Source organism: Neoarius graeffei, chromosome 1 (genome assembly GCF_027579695.1).
Source record: "Neoarius graeffei isolate fNeoGra1 chromosome 1, fNeoGra1.pri, whole genome shotgun sequence".
Lineage (NCBI taxonomy): Eukaryota > Metazoa > Chordata > Actinopteri > Siluriformes > Ariidae > Neoarius > Neoarius graeffei.
The window spans coordinates 121,631,880-121,650,513 of NC_083569.1; the positions used below are offsets into that span (position 1 = coordinate 121,631,880).

Genomic DNA, 18,634 nt, shown 5'->3' on the forward strand with positions numbered 1-18,634 from the left:
GAGCATTGTTGGCATGGTGTTCACCCACATCCTCAACAGGCTGCAGTTGCTCACAGATCGCATCTACCTAGAATCCCAGTGTGGCTTCAGGGCAGGCAGGTCAATGATAGACATGATCTTCTCCCTCTGCCAGCTCCAGGAGAAGAGTAGAGGGAAAGGTGAGCTGCTCTACATGATTTTCATCAATCTTACCAAAATCTTTGATCTGGTCAGGAGGAAGGGACTATTCTAACTTCTCAGGAGGATTGATTGCCCTCCAAAGCTTCACAGTATGGTGAACTCATTCCATGCTGATATGAAGGGAACAGTCCTGTATGGCGGATCCTCTTCAGACTCCTTTTCCATCAACAGCAGAGTCAAGCAAGGCTGCATCTTAGCACTGACCCTCTTTGGAATTTTTCTTTTCTCTCCTCCTGTCATATGCCTTCGACTCATCCACTGATGGCATCTATCTGCACACCAGACCTGATGGGAAGTTGTTAATCCTGGCACAACTACATTCAAAGACCAAGATCAGGATGGTGCTTATCAAAGAGATGCTCTTTGCCGATGATGCAGCCCTCATGGCCCACACTGAGGATGTCCTCCAATGACTAGGCAATTGCTTTGCCTATGCTTGCAAACAGTTTGGCCTCACTATAAGCCTCAAGAAGACAAATGTCAACACACAAGATGGCACCCCCCCCACCCACCACTGATAATGTCACCCTGGAAGCTGTGGACAACTTTACTTACCTGGGGTCAACACCCTCAGGCTCAAAGTTGAACTTGACTGGCAACTCAGGAAGACAAACACCATCATGGCCAGACTGACAAAGAGAGTGTGGGAGAACAAAGTGCTGACAGAACATACCAAGATCCGAGTCTATCAGGCCTGTGTTCTCAGTACTTTACGGCAGCAAAGTCTGGACCACCTACATAAGGCAAGAATGTCGGCTCAATGCATTCCACATGCGGTGCCTTAATTGCATCCTAGGAATCATCTGGCAAGACCACATCCCACACAGTGACATTCTGCAGCATGCCAAGATCCCCAGCATGTATTCCCTGCTGAGGCAAGGCTGCCGACAATGGCTGAGACACATCCGACTCATAGTGGATTAGAGGATGCCAAAAGATATCCTGTAGGGGCAGTTAGCCCAGGGTACCAGAAGAGTTGGCTGCCCCTCACTCAGATTTAAGGACACCTGCAAGAGAGACATGAAAGCTTGCAACATCTCCTTAGATAACTGGGAAACACAGGCCATGGATAGTTCTGCCTGGCATCAAACTGTCTGCAAGGGCATCACAGATGCAGTCAAGAGATCATCTTGCAGTGGAGAAGAGAGACCAGAAGAAGCATCCTGCAGGAACTCCAGCAACTCAGGCCGCTCAGTTCATTTGCACTGACTGCAACAGGGCCTGTCATTCATGTATCAGCCTGCACAGACATAGCAGATGATGCCACAACCCAACCAACAGATGACCCCCTCCAGGAGTGCATCAAGCATGGTCTCCTGAGACTGAGATGCTAATGATGAATGATGATGATGATGATAGGTTTCTGTCTATAGAATATTGTGACTGTATGTTTAGCTGCTGGTGAGCAAGGCAATGGGAAAAGGGAGGCGTGTGATCCTCTGCTGGGCAAACAATTCACACCTCTCCACAATAGCATTAGTACAGAGATTACACAGACAGCACAAATAAATTCACTGCTGAACATCAGTGTTGTCAAAATTGAGACTGCTCTTCTTGAAGATCTCGATCTTGTCTTGGAATCGAGCTTGTTTTTATTTGGTTTTGTCTTAGTCTCAGACATGGAGGACTCAAGGTTTTATTTCACAATGAGATAAGACCACAACTAAATATATCACTAAATTGTCTATGCATTGTCACATTTATTTGTTTACATTTTCACTGTGATTGGATTTACAATTTCCTGTTTCAAATCCAACCAATAACATGACTCATTGCTAATTTGAAATGTTTGTAACTGTTAAGAGCTGTCACCCCTCCCCACCTCCTTTACACACACTGGTCTGGTCCTGCTCTTGACTTGGTCTTGGTCTTGACCCAGTGTCAATATGCTCTGGTCTTGGTCATGATTTGTCATCGGGAACAATGATGACAAGTGACTGTTTTTTTGGGAACAATTGCGATTAGTAATTGGTTGGCAGAAACAATAGTGATCAGTGATTGGTTATCTGGAACAATGGTGATCAGTGACTAGCTATTGGAAACAATGGGAATCAGTGACTGTTTGTCAGAAACAATGCTGATCAGGTTGCCAGGACCAATTGTGATCAGTGATTAGTTGTCAGGAACAATGGTGTTTATTCATTGGTCAGCAGGAACAATGGTGATCAGTGATTGGTGGTTGGGAACAATTGTGTTCAGTGATTGGTCATCAGGAGCATCAGTTTATGGAAGAGCATACTGTATCACTCAGGCTTTACACACTGATGTTGAGTTGACCAAATCACTTTGATAACCAGCAGCAGTTGTGGTCTGAGCGGCAAAGCCACAGCAAGTGCAGGACAGTCACTACATTTGGTTAAAATGTAACTAGACTTGTATAAAGGTCTCAGCAATGGGGCAGAACACTGAAGCACTTTGACAGGTGGGTTAGTTGTAGGGCAACTTTTTTCTTCAAACTTTTCAGCTTTGACACTTTTCTTTTATGCATGCGTACACACACAAACATGGTGCTCAGGGAAGCTCTCTCCTCTATGCTTCCTCCCTTCATATAAGCTCTCAGCCGTCACTGCAAGACATACACACACCCACACATACACAATTACTATGACACAGGTACGGTATGATCAATTTGCCACTCACCTTCCCCAGCCTCACCTTCCATTCACAAACTGGCACTTGACCACGCCCCTGCTGCCACAACTTGTTACTAGACTTTTTTTAAAGTTTAAATAAAGTCACTAGAAAGTCACCAAAGTCTCTCAGTTGGAAACACTGATTAAACAGTGATTAAATAAAAATAGAAAACGTTTGCATGGTGGGGTGCTCCGGTTTCCCCCACAGTCCAAAGACATGCAGGTTAGGTTAACTGGTGACTCTAAATTGAGCGTAGGTGTGAATGTGAGTGTGAATGGTTGTCTGTGTCTATGTGTCGGCCCTGTGATGACCTGGCGACTTGTCCAGGGTGTACCCCGCCTTTCGCCCGTAGTCAGCTGGGATAGGCTCCAGCTTGCCTGCGACCCTGTAGAAGGATAAAGCGGCTAGAGATAATGAGATGAGATGAGTTTGCATGGTGCTGTTGTTTGAACTTCCATTAAGCTCTGGATTTTTGAAGAAGAACAACAACAACTTTATTTATCACACACTTATAAAATTCCTCTCTGCATTTAACCCATCTGAAGCAGTGACACACACGTGCGCACACATACTCAGAGCAGTGGGCAGCCATGCTAACAGCGCCCAGGGAGCAGTTGGGAGTTAGGTGCCTCGCTCAAGGGCACCTCAGCCCAAGGCCGTCCCATATTAACCTAACCTGCATGTCTTTGGACTGTGGGGGAAACCGAAGCACCCGGAGGAAACCCATAGGGTACTTATGTTATTATAAGCAATATGTGAGATGTGACCTTTCACAGTACCATCACAGAGTTTTAAAGCGTTAAATGAGTCTGTCTTTTACATGTATAGGATGATCATGTGGAGCCTAAAGGTTAGGGAAGTTTTTCAGGGGTATTCAACTAAAATTTGTAACAGAGCAGTTATATTAAATACCTTGTTTACAAATGGTGCAAGTTCATGTGAATGTTTGTGAATGTTGGTTTATGGCTATAAGAGAAATCAATATAGTTATGTTTTGGTTCATAGTGACGTGTCATGTTGCTGCTGTTGACTCTGAACTAATGAGGTACCTCTTTTTAATTTGACATATGTCAAAAAACACTGTCAACTTTTTTCAGCAAGCCGCATCACCACATCATGATTCGTACAGCAGAAGTAAAATGAAATGAAACATCTCTATAATCTGTAAAAACTCTTCCTTTTACAAATGAGCTGCTTTCAACTCAATAATTTACATAAAATTTACATAACACAGATAATAACTTATTATAAATCATAATTAAATTTGCTTAATTATTAGCATGGCCTGTGCTTTCTTATTCCCTTGACTGTCTTTGCAGTGCTAAAGAACACTCTTTTGTTTTATGTTCATCTTTAAAAGTAGTTAAAGAAAAAAAAAAAACAGTATAAAAATAAAAATGTCATTTCAGCTAGTCATTTGAGAACTGTGATTAAGACTGAACATCCATGGTGGGAGAGGATGTCTAATATGGTAAAGTCCTGATGAGTATGAGATAGCAATTATCAATCTCTCTCTCTCACACACACACACACACCCCTTGCATGTTTAACCATTAGTTTCCTGTTACAGAATCAGATTTCTAGCTTGGTAATCAAGCTTTATATTATTAACACATTTTGTGAGTAGTGAAGTTTGTAACCTTTATTTTACCCCGAGTGAAGGACTATTTAATGAGAATTTAACTAAAAAAGGTCCAGTTACATAAAATTCCTTATTTCTTATATATTGTAAAGGTCTGTCTAAGCAACTATGATGACTAGTGATATCTGTGATAGTGTTAGTGATTACTTCATGTCTACTTGTGATATAAAATAAGGCATCAAATATATAAACCATTCAGCATTTCAAAACTCTAGTGCTGCTCTTCTCTGAAATATATATATACATTTTTTTGACTCATAAACAGAAGAGAAATGAAATCAGCACACATGAGTGACGGTGCTGTGTGACTGAGGAATAATTTCTAGGTAGTCATTGTTTCGTTCAGTTTTGCTCAGAAACTCAGTTCTACATTGTATTAATGTAAAGGAAAGTGTGTAATAACCCAATTCTGTTATATTAACTCATGACCTAATGAATTTCCAGTCCACCTCCTCTCCCCCACACTTTCCTTCCTCTGGACTATTTTACTCCAATAAACCTGCACTTATTTATCTTTATTTTATGAGTTTAATAGAGGAGTGTGAGATGAGTTTTTGTTGTTGTCGTTGTTTTAGCTGAAAACCACAGATGGGTTTCCTGTGTGATTGGTGGTTTTTATCTTTTTATTTTTTTCTCTCTTAACCAAAGTGGAAATTTTTTGTCACCTACAAACAACCTTAGTCACACCCTCCTCTTTTGAGCTTATATAAACTGTCGAGTGAGGTGACATCTGCATTAATACCATTCTGTTCACATCGTGACCTTCATCCTCACCATCAGCAGTCATGGTCCATCGTTCTCTCCTGCTGGTTCTGCTGGTTCTCGCCTGCCTTCAGTTCTTCACGTTGGCCAACAGTAAGATGAAGTTTATCTTTTTATCTTTTTAAAATGTTCTTTGGACATATTATTATCAATGTTTATTTAAGTCAGTTAACATGGATTGTTGTAACCACCATGCAGGCACTAATAAGACAGATGAGTAATCGGGGAACGTTACAGCTTTACTTCCGATTGTTACAAAGAGCTGACACTGGAGACTCCTTCCATAAATGATAAATAAACATCTCCTTACAGAAAACTCCACCATATCAACTACTACACACGTTTTTAAATTCATTCATGAGGAGCGTCTGCTGTACACGATAACGTATTAGAACGAGGGCATTAATATAAACCTGTGATTGGCAGCTGCACTACTGTCAGAGCTGCTGTTATAAAAAACTAATCAACACCTTCTGACCAATCACAATCCAGAACTCAACAGCGCTGTGGGACAATTTAATAAACACTACAAGCAGAATCTTTTAGTCGATATACGTAAAACCATTTGATGGTGTTTTTTGAGCCTTTAATCACAGAACTAAATGTATAAATGTTTTCACACAGGTGCGAATGGACCAGGTCTATGCTGTTTCAGTTACTACAAGAGCCCAATCCCTGCAAATATCATTACAGCGTATAAAGTAACAAGCCTTCAGTGCAAAAAACCTGGAGTCATGTAAGCTTTCAGCCCCTCATTTATTTTTTTATTAATTTCAGTTAATATTAAAAAGTTTATTTCCATGTCAGTCATTGCTTTATGGTTGTGTATAATATAATATTAACTTTAATAGATTATCATTTTAAATGATGTTGGAGGTTTGGGACGTGTGAGAGTGTTTGAGTTTCTGATTTGATTGCAGTTTAATACTGATGTAAATCTTCTCTCTCCTCTGCAGCTTTACTCTAAACAACGGCAAAAAGACGTGTGCACATCCTGAAGACGAGTGGGTGAAGAACAACATGAAACTAATTGACTAGCACGTTTAAGAAACCGGTCCAAAACTCAGCTGAATTTACTTTTTATTGATTAGCCAGGAATAATAATTCATTTTAAATCATATTTAATTTACTTTACATTTAAATCCTATATAAGATATTATAAATTTTTAAGTAATACCTTATTGAAATTATTCTCACAGTATTTAACTGAATTAAACTATAGACTGTCGACATGAGTTCATTGATTTTTTTATCCATAATAAAGGAGATTTAAATGGAATATAATGCCTATGTTTCTTTTTTTAAATCACATTTTTACATTTGAAAGAAAACCATGTTCTTGTCACGCAGCCTAAAAAACAAAGTTGCTCACACACTAATATTTTGTTGCTCTACTTTGAGCTTTGATTACGGTACGCATTCACTGTGGCATTATTTCAGCAACCTCATGCAACATCGCAACATTTATTTCCATCCAGAGTTGCATTAATTTGTCACTGAGATCTTATTGACGGTAGAGTCGAACCACACTGTAAAGGCTTCTCCAGCATCCCAAAGACTGTCAGTGGGCTTAAGGTCAGGACTCTGTGTGGTTGATTCATGTGTGAAATGATTCCTCATGCTCCCTGAACCACTCTTTCACTATCCGAGCCCTAATTTTATTCCCGTACCATCAGAAAAACCCCGCTGATTTGAACCTGGTCATTCAGTACATCAGCTGACTTGATTTTATTGCCCCAGAACATTGCTGAGTCTCAAGCTGACGAACTGAATCAACCCCAGATCATCACACTGCCTCCAGAGGCTTGTACAGTGAACACTATGTGTGATGGTGCATCACTTCATGAGCTTCCCTTCTTACCCTGACACACCCATCACTCAGGAACAGGGTCAATCTGAACTCCTCAGACTCACTGAAGCCTTTTCTCCTGATTAATCTCATGAACAAATGGTGTTCTTATGGAAACACAGCTGTTTAGTCCCAATCCTGAGTTCTTGTCACATTGTGAGTGTGGAAATGCCCTCAATTTCACTATTAAACATAGCCATGAGTTCTCCTGTCGATTTTTTTTTTTTTTATGATTCAACTTCACCAAGCATTTAAGTTATCTCTGATCATGGTCAGTCAGGATCCTTTTCCAACCACATTTCTTCCATGAAGTTGATGGTTCATCACTATCCTTCAGGTTTTAATCCAATCCAATCCAGCTTTATTTACAAAGCACTTTAAAAAACAACCACAGTGGACCAAAGTGCTGTACAGTAGAATAAATAAAAGACATAATTAAAAGAGATAAATAAAATAAATTAAAAGTCATTGTGGCAGCAGGGGCATGGTCAAGCGTCGGTCTGTGACCGAAGGGCGGAGTCAGGGAAGGTAAGTGGCAGAATCACTACACCTGATGTCAATTAACCTGTGTTTGTGTGTCTTCGCAGCAACCACGCCCTATATAAGGAGAGAGAGAGCACAGAATGTGAGCTCTCTCCCCAACCAGACAACTTGTGTGTGTGTGTGTGTGTGTGCATGGCTGGGAGAGTGTGTTGTTGCATCTGAAAAGAGCAAAATAAAACAAGTTTGGAACTTTATTCTGGCCTGCCATCTTTCTGTGCTCCACCCCCTCCTACGAACTACTACAGTGGTGCCGACACCCGGGATAATGGAGTCAAGGGGATCTGCCAATAACCCTTTGTCAAATCCAGTGTCGAGTAAAAGCGAGCCGTGCCTAGTCGATTGAGCAACTCATCAATACGAGGCATTGGGTACATGTCGAATTTAGACACCGCGTTGACTTTTCTATAGTCCACACAGAACCGGACTGACCCGTCGGCCTTGGTTACCAAGACCGCCGGGCCGTACCCATATCCGCAGCAGGTCTCCAAGGTGAACAGCCTCTGGGATGTTGGAATGAAGGGCGGGGCGATGGCCTCCGTCGCCCCTGGCCGACTGAAAGGGTGTCGGGTTCATATCCCCGAACCCGGAGTGGCGGAGATAGGCGCCGCGAGGCGTCCAGTGAGGTAACGCAAACGAACCTGGAGATGCTGGCGGGGGCCCTGGGAAGAGTTCTCTTTTCTTTGTGAAGGCCAGGGTGCCCTGGAATGGGTTCAACCCGAGATAGGGGCCCGCACCCTGGAAAGCGCCGCGGCTCTGGCGACGTCCGGTGAGCTCTCGCTGGCCCTTGAAAATCCAGGGGAGAGGGTGTAAGTCTCACGCCGGCTGGTCTACATGGACCTTCGCCGGGCCATCCTCCAGCGGGTGGGGCGCACCCCTGAACAACAGTGACAGTACTTCTGCGCTCTGCGTCTGGAGGAAGTCGGCCGGCCATTCGCGTTTGGCCAGCAGCTCCGGGATGCCTGCTGGCGGTGGTTGAGGGCCGACAACCACGACACCGAGGGGATCATCGATCAGGTGGTACTGGAGCAGTTCATCGCCCGCCTAGCAGAAGGAACCGTGGAGTGGGTCCAGTGCCACTGCCCGGCGTCGCTGGATCAGTCCATCGAGTTGGCGGCTGTTCCGATGGCAGGCCAGAATAAAGTTCCAAACTTGTTTTATTTTGCTCTTTTCAGATGCAACAACACACTCTCCCAGCCATGCACACACACCCAAAATGTCTGGTTGGGGAGAGAGCTCACTTCCTCTGCTCTCTCTCTCCTTATATAGGGCGTGGTCGCTGGGAAGACACACAAACACAGGTTAATTGACATCAGGTGTAGTGATTCTGCCACTTACCTTCCCTGACTCCGCCCTCCGGTCACAGACCGACGCTTGACCACGCCCCCGCTGCCACAGTCATAAAACAAGGATCATAATACTATATGTTGCTGCTGTTGACTCTGAACTAATGAGGTACCTCTTTTTAATTTGACATATATTACTTTATCTAAATGTCAAAAAACACTGTCAACTTTTTTCAGAAAGCCGCATCACCACATCATGATTCGTACAGCAGAAGTAAAATGAAATGAAACATCTCTATAATCTGTAAAAACGCTTCCTTTTACAAATGAGCTGCTTTCAACTCAATAATTTACATAAAATTTACATAACACAGATAATAACTCATTATAAATCATAATTAAATTTGCTTAATTATTAGCATGGCCTGTGCTTTCTTATTCCCTTGACTGTCTTTGCAGTGCTAAAGAACACTCTTTTGTTTTATGTTCATCTTTAAAAGTAGTTAAAGAAAAAAAAAACAGTATAAAAATAAAAATGTCATTTCAGCTAGTCAATTGAGAACTGTGATTAAGACTGAACATCCACGGTGGGAGAGGATGTCTGATATGGTAAAGTCCTGATGAGTATGAGATAGCAATTATCAATCTCTCTCTCTCTCTCACACACACACACACACACACACACACACCCCTTGCATGTTTAACCATTAGTTTCCTGTTACAGAATCAGATTTCTAGCTTGGTAATCAAGCTTTATATTATTAACATATTTTGTGAGTAGTGAAGGTTGTAACCTTTATTTTACCCCGAGTGAAGGACTATTTAATGAGAATTTAACTAAAAAAGGTCCAGTTACATAAAATTCCTGATTTCTTATATATTGTAAAGGTCTGTCTAAGCAACTATGATGACTAGTGATATCTGTGATAGTGTTAGTGATTACTTCATGTCTACTTGTGATATAAAATAAGGCATCAAATATATAAACCATTCAGCATTTCAAAACTCTAGTGCTGCTCTTCTCTGAAATATATATATATACATTTTTTTGACTCATAAACAGAAGAGAAATGAAATCAGCACACATGAGTGACGGTGCTGTGTGACTGAGGAATAATTTCTAGGTAGTCATTGTTTCGTTCAGTTTTGCTCAGAAACTCAGTTCTACATTGTATTAGCAAAGGAAAGTGTGTAATAACCCAATTCTGTTATATTAACTCATGACCTAATGAACTTCCAGTCCACCTCCTCTCCCCCACACTTTCCTTCCTCTGGACTATTTTACTCCAATAAACCTGCACTTATTTATCTTTATTTTATGAGTTTAATAGAGGAGTGTGAGATGAGTTTTTGTTGTTGTCGTTGTTTTAGCTGAAAACCACAGATGGGTTTCCTGTGTGATTGGTGGTTTTTATCTTTTTATTTTTTTCTCTCTTAATCAAAGTGGAAATTTTTTGTCACCTACAAACAACCTTAGTCATACCCTCCTCTTTTCAGCTTATATAAACTGTCGAGTGAGGTGACATCTGCATTAATACCATTCTGTTGACATCATGACCTTCATCCTCACCATCAGCAGTCATGGTCCATCGTTCTCTCCTGCTGGTTCTGCTGGTTCTCGCCTGCCTTCAGTTCTTCACGTTGGCCAACAGCAAGATAAAGTTTATCTTATCTTTTTAAAATGTTCTTTGGACATATTATTATCAATGCTTATTTAAGTCAGTTAACATGGATTGTTGTAACCACCATGCAGGCACTAATAAGACAGACGAGTAATCGGGGAACGTTACAGCTTTACTTCCGACTGTTACAAAGAGCTGACACTGGAGACTCCTTCCATAAATGATAAATAAATATCTCCTTACGGAAAACTTCACCATATCAACTACAATCCCGATTCCAAAAAAGTTGGGACAAAGTACAAATTGTAAATAAAAACGGAATGCAATGATGTGGAAGTTTCAAAATTCCATATTTTATTCAGAATATAACATAGATGACATATCAAATGTTTAAACTGAGAAAATGTATCATTTAAAGAGAAAAATTAGGTAATTTTAAATTTCATGACAACAACACATATCAAAAAAGTTGGGACAAGGCCATGTTTCCCACTGTGAGACATCCCCTTTTCTCTTTACAACAGTCTGTAAACGTCTGGGGACTGAGGAGACAAGTTGCTCAAGTTTAGGGATAGGAATGTTAACCCATTCTTGTCTAATGTAGGATTCTAGTTGTTCAATTGTCTTAGGTCTTTTTTGTCATATCTTCCGTTTTATGACGCGCCAAATGTTTTCTATGGGTGAAAGATCTGGACTGCAGGCTGGCCAGTTCAGTACCCGGACCCTTCTTCTACGCAGCCATGATGCTGTAATTGATGCAGTATGTGGTTTGGCATTGTCATGTTGGAAAATGCAAGGTCTTCCCTGAAAGAGACGTCGTCTGGATGGGAGCATATGTTGCTCTAGAACCTGGATATACCTTTCAGCATTGATGGTGTCTTTCCAGATGTGTAAGCTGCCCATGCCACACGCACTAATGCAACCCCATACCATCAGAGATGTGGGCTTCTGAACTGAGCGCTGATAACAACTTGGGTCGTCCTTCTCCTCTTTAGTCCGAATGACACGGCGTCCATGATTTCCATAAAGAACTTCAAATTTTGATTCGTCTGACCACAGAACAGTTTTCCACTTTGCCACAGTCCATTTTAAATGAGCCTTGGCCCAGAGAAGACGTCTGCGCTTCTGGATCATGTTTAGATACGGCTTCTTCTTTGAACTATAGAGTTTTAGCTGGCAACGGCGGATGGCACGGTGAATTGTGTTCACAGATAATGTTCTCTGGAAATATTCCTGAGCCCATTTTGTGATTTCCAATACAGAAGCATGCCTGTATGTGATGCAGTGCCATCTAAGGGCCCGAAGATCACGGGCACCCAGTATGGTTTTCCGGCCTTGACCCTTACACACAGAGATTCTTCCAGATTCTCTGAATCTTTTGATGATATTATGCACTGTAGATGATGATATGTTCAAACTCTTTGCAATTTTACACTGTCGAACTCCTTTCTGATATTGCTCCACTATTTGTCGGCGCAGAATTAGGGAGATTGGTGATCCTCTTCCCATCATTACTTCTGAGAGCTGCTGCCACTCCAAGATGCTCTTTTTATACCCAGTCATGTTAATGACCTATTGCCAATTGACCTAATGAGTTGCAATTTGGTCCTCCAGCTGTTCCTTTTTTGTACCTTTAACTTTTCCAGCCTCTTATTGCCCCTGTCCCAACTTTTTTGAGATGTGTTGCTGTCATGAAATTTCAAATGAGCCAGTATTTGGCATGAAATTTCAAAATGTCTCACTTTTGACATTTGATATGTTGTCTATGTTCTATTGTGAATACAATATCAGTTTTTGACATTTGTAAATTATTGCATTCCGTTTTTATTTACAATTTGTACTTTGTCCCAACTTTCTTGGAATTGGGCTTGTACTACACATGTTTTTAAATTCATTTACGAGGAGCGTCTGCTGTACACGATCTGTAGAAATGATAACGTATTAGAACGAGGGCATTAATATAAACCTGTGATTGGCAGCTGCACTACTGTCAGAGCTGCTGTTATAGAAAACTAATCAACACCTTCTGACCAATCACAATCCAGAACTCCACAGTGCTGTGGGACAATTTAATAAACACTACAAGCAGAATCTTTCAGTCGATATACAACCCCGATTCCAAAAAAGTTGGGACAAAGTACAAATTGTAAATAAAAACGGAATGCAATAATTTACACATCTCAAAAACTGATATTGTATTCACAATATAACATAGACAACATATCAAATGTCAAAAGTGAGACATTTTGAAATTTCTTGCCAAATATTGGCTCATTTGAAATTTCATGACAGCAACACATCTCAAAAAAGTTGGGACAGGGGCAATAAGAGGCTGGAAAAGTTAAAGGTACAAAAAAGGAACAGCTGGAGGACCAAATTGCAACTCATTAGGTCAATTGGCAATAGGTCATTAACATGACTGGGTATAAAAAGAGCATCTTGGAGTGGCAGCGGCTCTCAGAAGTAAAGATGGGAAGAGGATCACCAATCCCCCTAATTCTGTGCCGACAAATAGTGGAGCAATATCAGAAAGGAGTTTGACAGTGTAAAATTGCAAAGAGTTTGAACATATCATCATCTACAGCGCATAATATCATCAAAAGATTCAGAGAATCTGGAAGAATCTCTGTGCGTAAGGGTCAAGGCCGGAAAACCATACTGGATGCCCGTGATCTTCGGGCCCTTAGACGGCACTGCATCACATACAGGCATGCTTCTGTATTGGAAATCACAAAATGGGCTCAGGAATATTTCCAGAGAACATTATCTGTGAACACAATTCACCGTGCCATCCACCGTTGCCAGCTAAAACTCTATAGTTCAAAGAAGAAGCCGTATCTAAACATGATCCAGAAGCGCAGACGTCTTCTCTGGGCCAAGACTCATTTAAAATGGACTGTGGCAAAGTGGAAAACTGTTCTGTGGTCAGACAAATCAAAATTTGAAGTTCTTTATGGAAATCAGGGACACCGTGTCATTTGGACTAAAGAGGAGAAGGACGACCCAAGTTGTTATCAGCGCTCAGTTCAGAAGCCTGCATCTCTGATGGTATGGGGTTGCATTAGTGCGTGTGGCATGGGCAGCTTACACATCTGGAAAGACACCATCAGTGCTGAAAGGTATATCCAGGTTCTAGAGCAACATATGTTCCCATCCAGACGATGTCTCTTTCAAGGAAGACCTTGCATTTTCCAACATGACAATGCCAAACCACATACTGCATCAATTACAGCATCATGGCTGCGTAGAAGAAGGGTCCGGGTACTGAACTGGCCAGCCTGCAGTCCAGATCTTTCACCCATAGAAAACATTTGGCGCATCATAAAACGGAAGATACGACAAAAAAGACCTAAGACAGTTGAGCAACTAGAATCCTACATTAGACAAGAATGGGTTAACATTCCTATCCCTAAACTTGAGCAACTTGTCTCCTCAGTCCCCAGACGTTTACAGACTGTTGTAAAGAGAAAAGGGGATGTCTCACAGTGGGAAACATGGCCTTGTCCCAACTTTTTTGAGATGTGTTGTTGTCATGAAATTTTAAATCACCTAATTTTTCTTTTTAAATGATACATTTTCTCAGTTTAAACATTTGATATGTCATCTATGTTCTATTCTGAATAAAATATGGAATTTGGAAACTTCCACATCATTGCATTCCATTTTTATTTACAATTTGTACTTTGTCCCAACTTTTTTGGAATCGGGGTTGTACGTAAAACCATTTGATGGTGTTTTTTGAGCCTTTAATCACAGAACTAAATGTATAAATGTTTTCACACAGATACGTATGAACAAACTCAATGCTGTTTCAGTTACCAGCAGAAACCAATCCCTGCAAATATCATTACAGCGTATAAAGTAACAAGCCTTTGGTGTAAAAACCCTGGAGTCATGTAAGCTTTCAGCCCCTCATTTATTTTTTATTAATTTCAGTTAATATTAAAAAGTTTATTTCCATGTCAGTCATTGCTTTATGGTTGTGTATAATATAATATTAACTTTAATAGATTATCATTTTAAATGATGTTGGAGGTTTGGGATGTGTGAGAGTGTTTGATTTTCTGATTTGATTGCAGTTTAACACTGATGTAAATCTTCTCTCTCCTCTGCAGCTTTACTCTAAACAACGGCAAAAAGATGTGTGCACATCCTGAAGTCAAGTGGGTGAAGAACAACATGGAACGAATTGACCAGCACGTTTAAGAAACCGGTCCAAAACTCAGCTGAATGTTTAAATCCTCTCCCCATTCATAAGACTATTTTTGTTTGTTTGTTTACAAAATGTACTTTTTATTGATTAGCCAGTAAGAATAATTCATTTTAAATCATATTTAATTTACTTTACTTTTAAATCCTATATAAGATATTATAAATTTTAAGTAATACCTTATTGAAATTATTCTCGCAGTATTTAACTGAATTAAACTATAGACTGTCGACATGAGTTCATCGATTTTTTTTATCCATAATAAAGGAGATTTAAATGGAATATAATGCCTATGTTTCTTTTTTTAAATCACATTTTTACATTTGAAAGAAAACCATGTTCTTGTCACGCAGCCTAAAAAACAAAGTTGCTCACACACTAATATTTTGTTGCTTTACTTTGAGCTTTGATTACGGTACGCATTCACTGTGGCATTATTTCAGCAACCTCATGCAACATCGCAACATTTATTTCCATCCAGAGTTGCATTAATTTGTCACTGAGATCTTATTGACGGGAGAGTCGAACCACACTGTAAATGCTTCTCCAGCATCCCAAAGACTTTCAGCGGGCTTAAAGTGCCATTCCACCATTGGATGGATTCTTTGGCATAAAATACAATATATTTTATGACAACATGACTAGACAGAGAAATCTTTTAGCTTTAAAATGATATATCAAACATAATTTTTTGACAACGACAAGTATATTAATTTTGCGACCAAAGTCACCTACCCTTTTAATTTCCGCACGTGATGTCATCGGCAGGTTCCCCTTCTTGTGTACCACGTGTCGGTCTATTTTTAGACCAGGAAACCCCCAAAGTGAGAGAGTCATTTCTCCTCGTATATGGTGGCCAAAAAAATTGCGAAAAATTTTGAGTTAATCTTTCAGTTGGCTAGATTTATTGGTATTAGCTAGATTTATTGGTATTATTTTTTATCGCGTTCTATCCGCCATTGCTGATAATATGTGCCACGTCACACGTCACGTGGTACACAAGAAGGAGAACCTGCCGATGACATCACGCACAGAAATTAAAAGGGTAGGTGACTTTGGTTGCAAAATTAATAAACTTGTCGTTGTCAAAAAATTATGTTTGATATATCATTTTGAAGCTAAAAGATTTCTCTATATAGTGATACCATTTATATATGTTGTCAAAATATATTGTATTTTATGCCAAAGAATACATCCAATGGTGGAATGGCACTTTAAGATCAGGACTCTGTGGTGGTTGATTCATGTGTGAAATGATTCCTCATGCTCCCTGAACCACTCTTTCACTATCCGAGCCCTAATTTTATTCCCGTACCATCAGAAAAACCCCACTGATTTGAACCTGGTCATTCAGTACATTCAGGTCATCAGCTGACTTGGTTTTATTGCCCCAGAACATTGCTGAGTCTCAAGCTGATGAACTGAATCAACCCCAGATCATCACACTGCCTCCAGAGGCTTGTACAGTGAACACTATGTGTGATGGTGCATCACTTCATGAGCTTCCCTTCTTACCCTGACACACCCATCACTCAGGAACAGGGTCAATCTGAACTCCTCAGACTCACTGAAGCCTTTTCTCCTGATTCTCCTGAAACACAGCTGTTTAGTCCCAATCCTATGAGTTCTTGTTACATTGTGAGTGTGGAAATGCCCTTAATTTCACTATTAAACATAGCCGTGAGTTCTACTGTCAATTTTTTTTTTTTACGATTCGAATTCACCAAGCATTTAAGTTATCTCTGATCATGATCAGTCAGGATCCTTTTCCAACCACATTTCTTCCATGAAGTTGATGGTTCATCGCTATTCTTCAGGTTTTAATCCAATCCAATCCAGCTATATTTACAAAGCACTTTAAAAAAACAACCACAGTGGACCAAAGTGCTGTACGGTAGCATAAATAAAAGACATAATAAATAAAAGGCATAATTAAAAGAGATAAATAAAATAAATTAAAAGTCATAAAACAAGGTGATCCTTGTTTTATGACTTTTAATTTATTTTATATTCTTCTACAATTCTCTTCTATAGAAGAGAATTATTAAGACTGTCATCTGGAGTACTCTACTGTATGGGGCCGAATTGTGGTCTTTGAAGAAAGAGGATGTGCGGAAGCTGGAGAGCTGTGAGATGTGGCTTTGGAGAAAAGTCTTGAAGATCTCTTGGTCAGACAAAGTAAACAACGAAGAAGTACTGTGACGTGTTGGTGAGAAGACAGATATCATATCTGTTATCAATAGAAGACAGAGTAGATGGCTTGGTCATTCTCTATGGCATGATGATCTTCTTCTGCTAGTAATAGAGGGGAGAATAGAAGGCAGGAGGCCGCCTGGAAGACCCTGAACAGGAACGTTGGACAGAGTAAAGAATGGCGGCCCCTATGTAACGGTCAAGAGACATGCCATGGAACGGGAGCTATAAGGAAGGACCTGCCTGTAGGCAGAACACAAAGAGAGAGAAAAAAACAAGGATAAGAACAACAGCCCGACAATAAAAACAAATCAGATAAAGTAAAATCAACGTCTGACATGGTGTTAAAAGCCAAGGAGAAGAGATGGGTTTTAAGAAGTGATTTAAAAACAGTCAAAAAAGAGGCCTGTCTAATGTACAAAGGCAAATTGTTCCACAGTTTAGGAGCTGCAACAGCAAAAGCATGGTCCCCTCGAAACTTACGCTTAGTTTTAGGCACACTCAGGAGCAGCTGATCAGCTGAGCTGAGAGACACCTTGAGCTTCCCAATACCTCCGCTAGACTCCTGTTTGCAGATTTCTCATCGGCCTTTAATACCCTGCAACCGCATATTCTGGCAGAGAGATTTCAATATGAGCAGCCAGCTCATTCTCTGGATCCTGGACTTTCTAACCAACCGTACCCAGCGTGTCCGGATTAACAATAACCTGTCTGATCTCCTCACCACCTCCACTGGCTCCCCACAAGGCTGTGTGCTTTCTCCGCTGCTCTTCATTCTGTACACTGATGAGTGCAGATCAACATACCCCAACTGTCACCTGGTTAAGTTTGCTGACGACACAGTTCTCCTGTCCCTCCTGTCCGGCCCCTCCCTCCATCATGGACCTGCTCTTCAGCAGTTTGTAGAGTGGTGTGACTCTTCCTGCTTGGAGTTGAATGTTAGCAAAACTAAGGAGATGGTGGTGACCTTCTCCAGCAGCCAAAGGGAACTGGCGGCAGCTGTCACCACTATGGTCCACGGTTTTCCGGTCGAGACAGTTGAGGAATACAAATACCTGGGAAGCATTCTGGACTGCCAACTGAGGTTCTCTTCCAACACAGAAGGGATCCTGAGGAAGTGCCACCAGAGGATGTACCTACTAAGGAAACTGAACTCTTTTTCTGTCAGTCAGAACATCTTGCTGACATTCTATTACACATTCATTGAAAGTGTTTTAGCTTTTTCTATATGCTGCTGATATTAATCCATTACTGTACAGGATAGGAACCACCTGCATAACATTGTCAAGGTGTGTTCTAAGATTATTCGACTTCCTGCTCGCCACCTGAGTACTGTGTACAAGCAACAGGCTAGCGGCCTGGCTCGTCGAATTCTTAAGGACTCGACTCATGCTTTGTTCTCGCCATTTGAGCAGCTGCCATCTGGTCGCAGGTTCCGCTGTCCGGCCTGTAAGACCCAGAGGAGCAGAGCAACCTTTGTTCCAAGTGTTATTCTCCTCCTGAACCCTAAGAAGTCTAAGACAGTTACAATAACTTAAGTCTTCTGTACAATACTCTAGTGCAATATCACATGTTCTGATGTGCAATATTACAATATCACCTTGTCACTTTAACTACAATGTCACTCTAATCATATTGTCACTTTAATTTTATCCACGCTTCATTTTATTTATTTGTCATTATTTTATCTGCTGTTTTTTTTTTTTTTACTTTGTT

The 18,634-nt window shown here is 40.7% G+C and overlaps 1 protein-coding gene across 1 annotated transcript; it reads left to right on the forward strand.

The window, feature by feature from the left end:
* The first annotated feature begins 5,187 nt into the window (after nt 1-5,187).
* On the forward strand, nt 5,188-6,502 carry LOC132882926 (C-C motif chemokine 3-like). The gene is made up of 3 exons (XM_060916035.1): nt 5,188-5,311; nt 5,843-5,954; nt 6,175-6,502. The coding sequence occupies exons 1-3, from the start codon at nt 5,242-5,244 to the stop codon at nt 6,254-6,256; spliced, it is 264 nt and encodes an 87-aa protein (XP_060772018.1). The 5' UTR covers nt 5,188-5,241; the 3' UTR covers nt 6,257-6,502.
* The last annotated feature ends 12,132 nt before the right edge of the window (nt 6,503-18,634 follow it).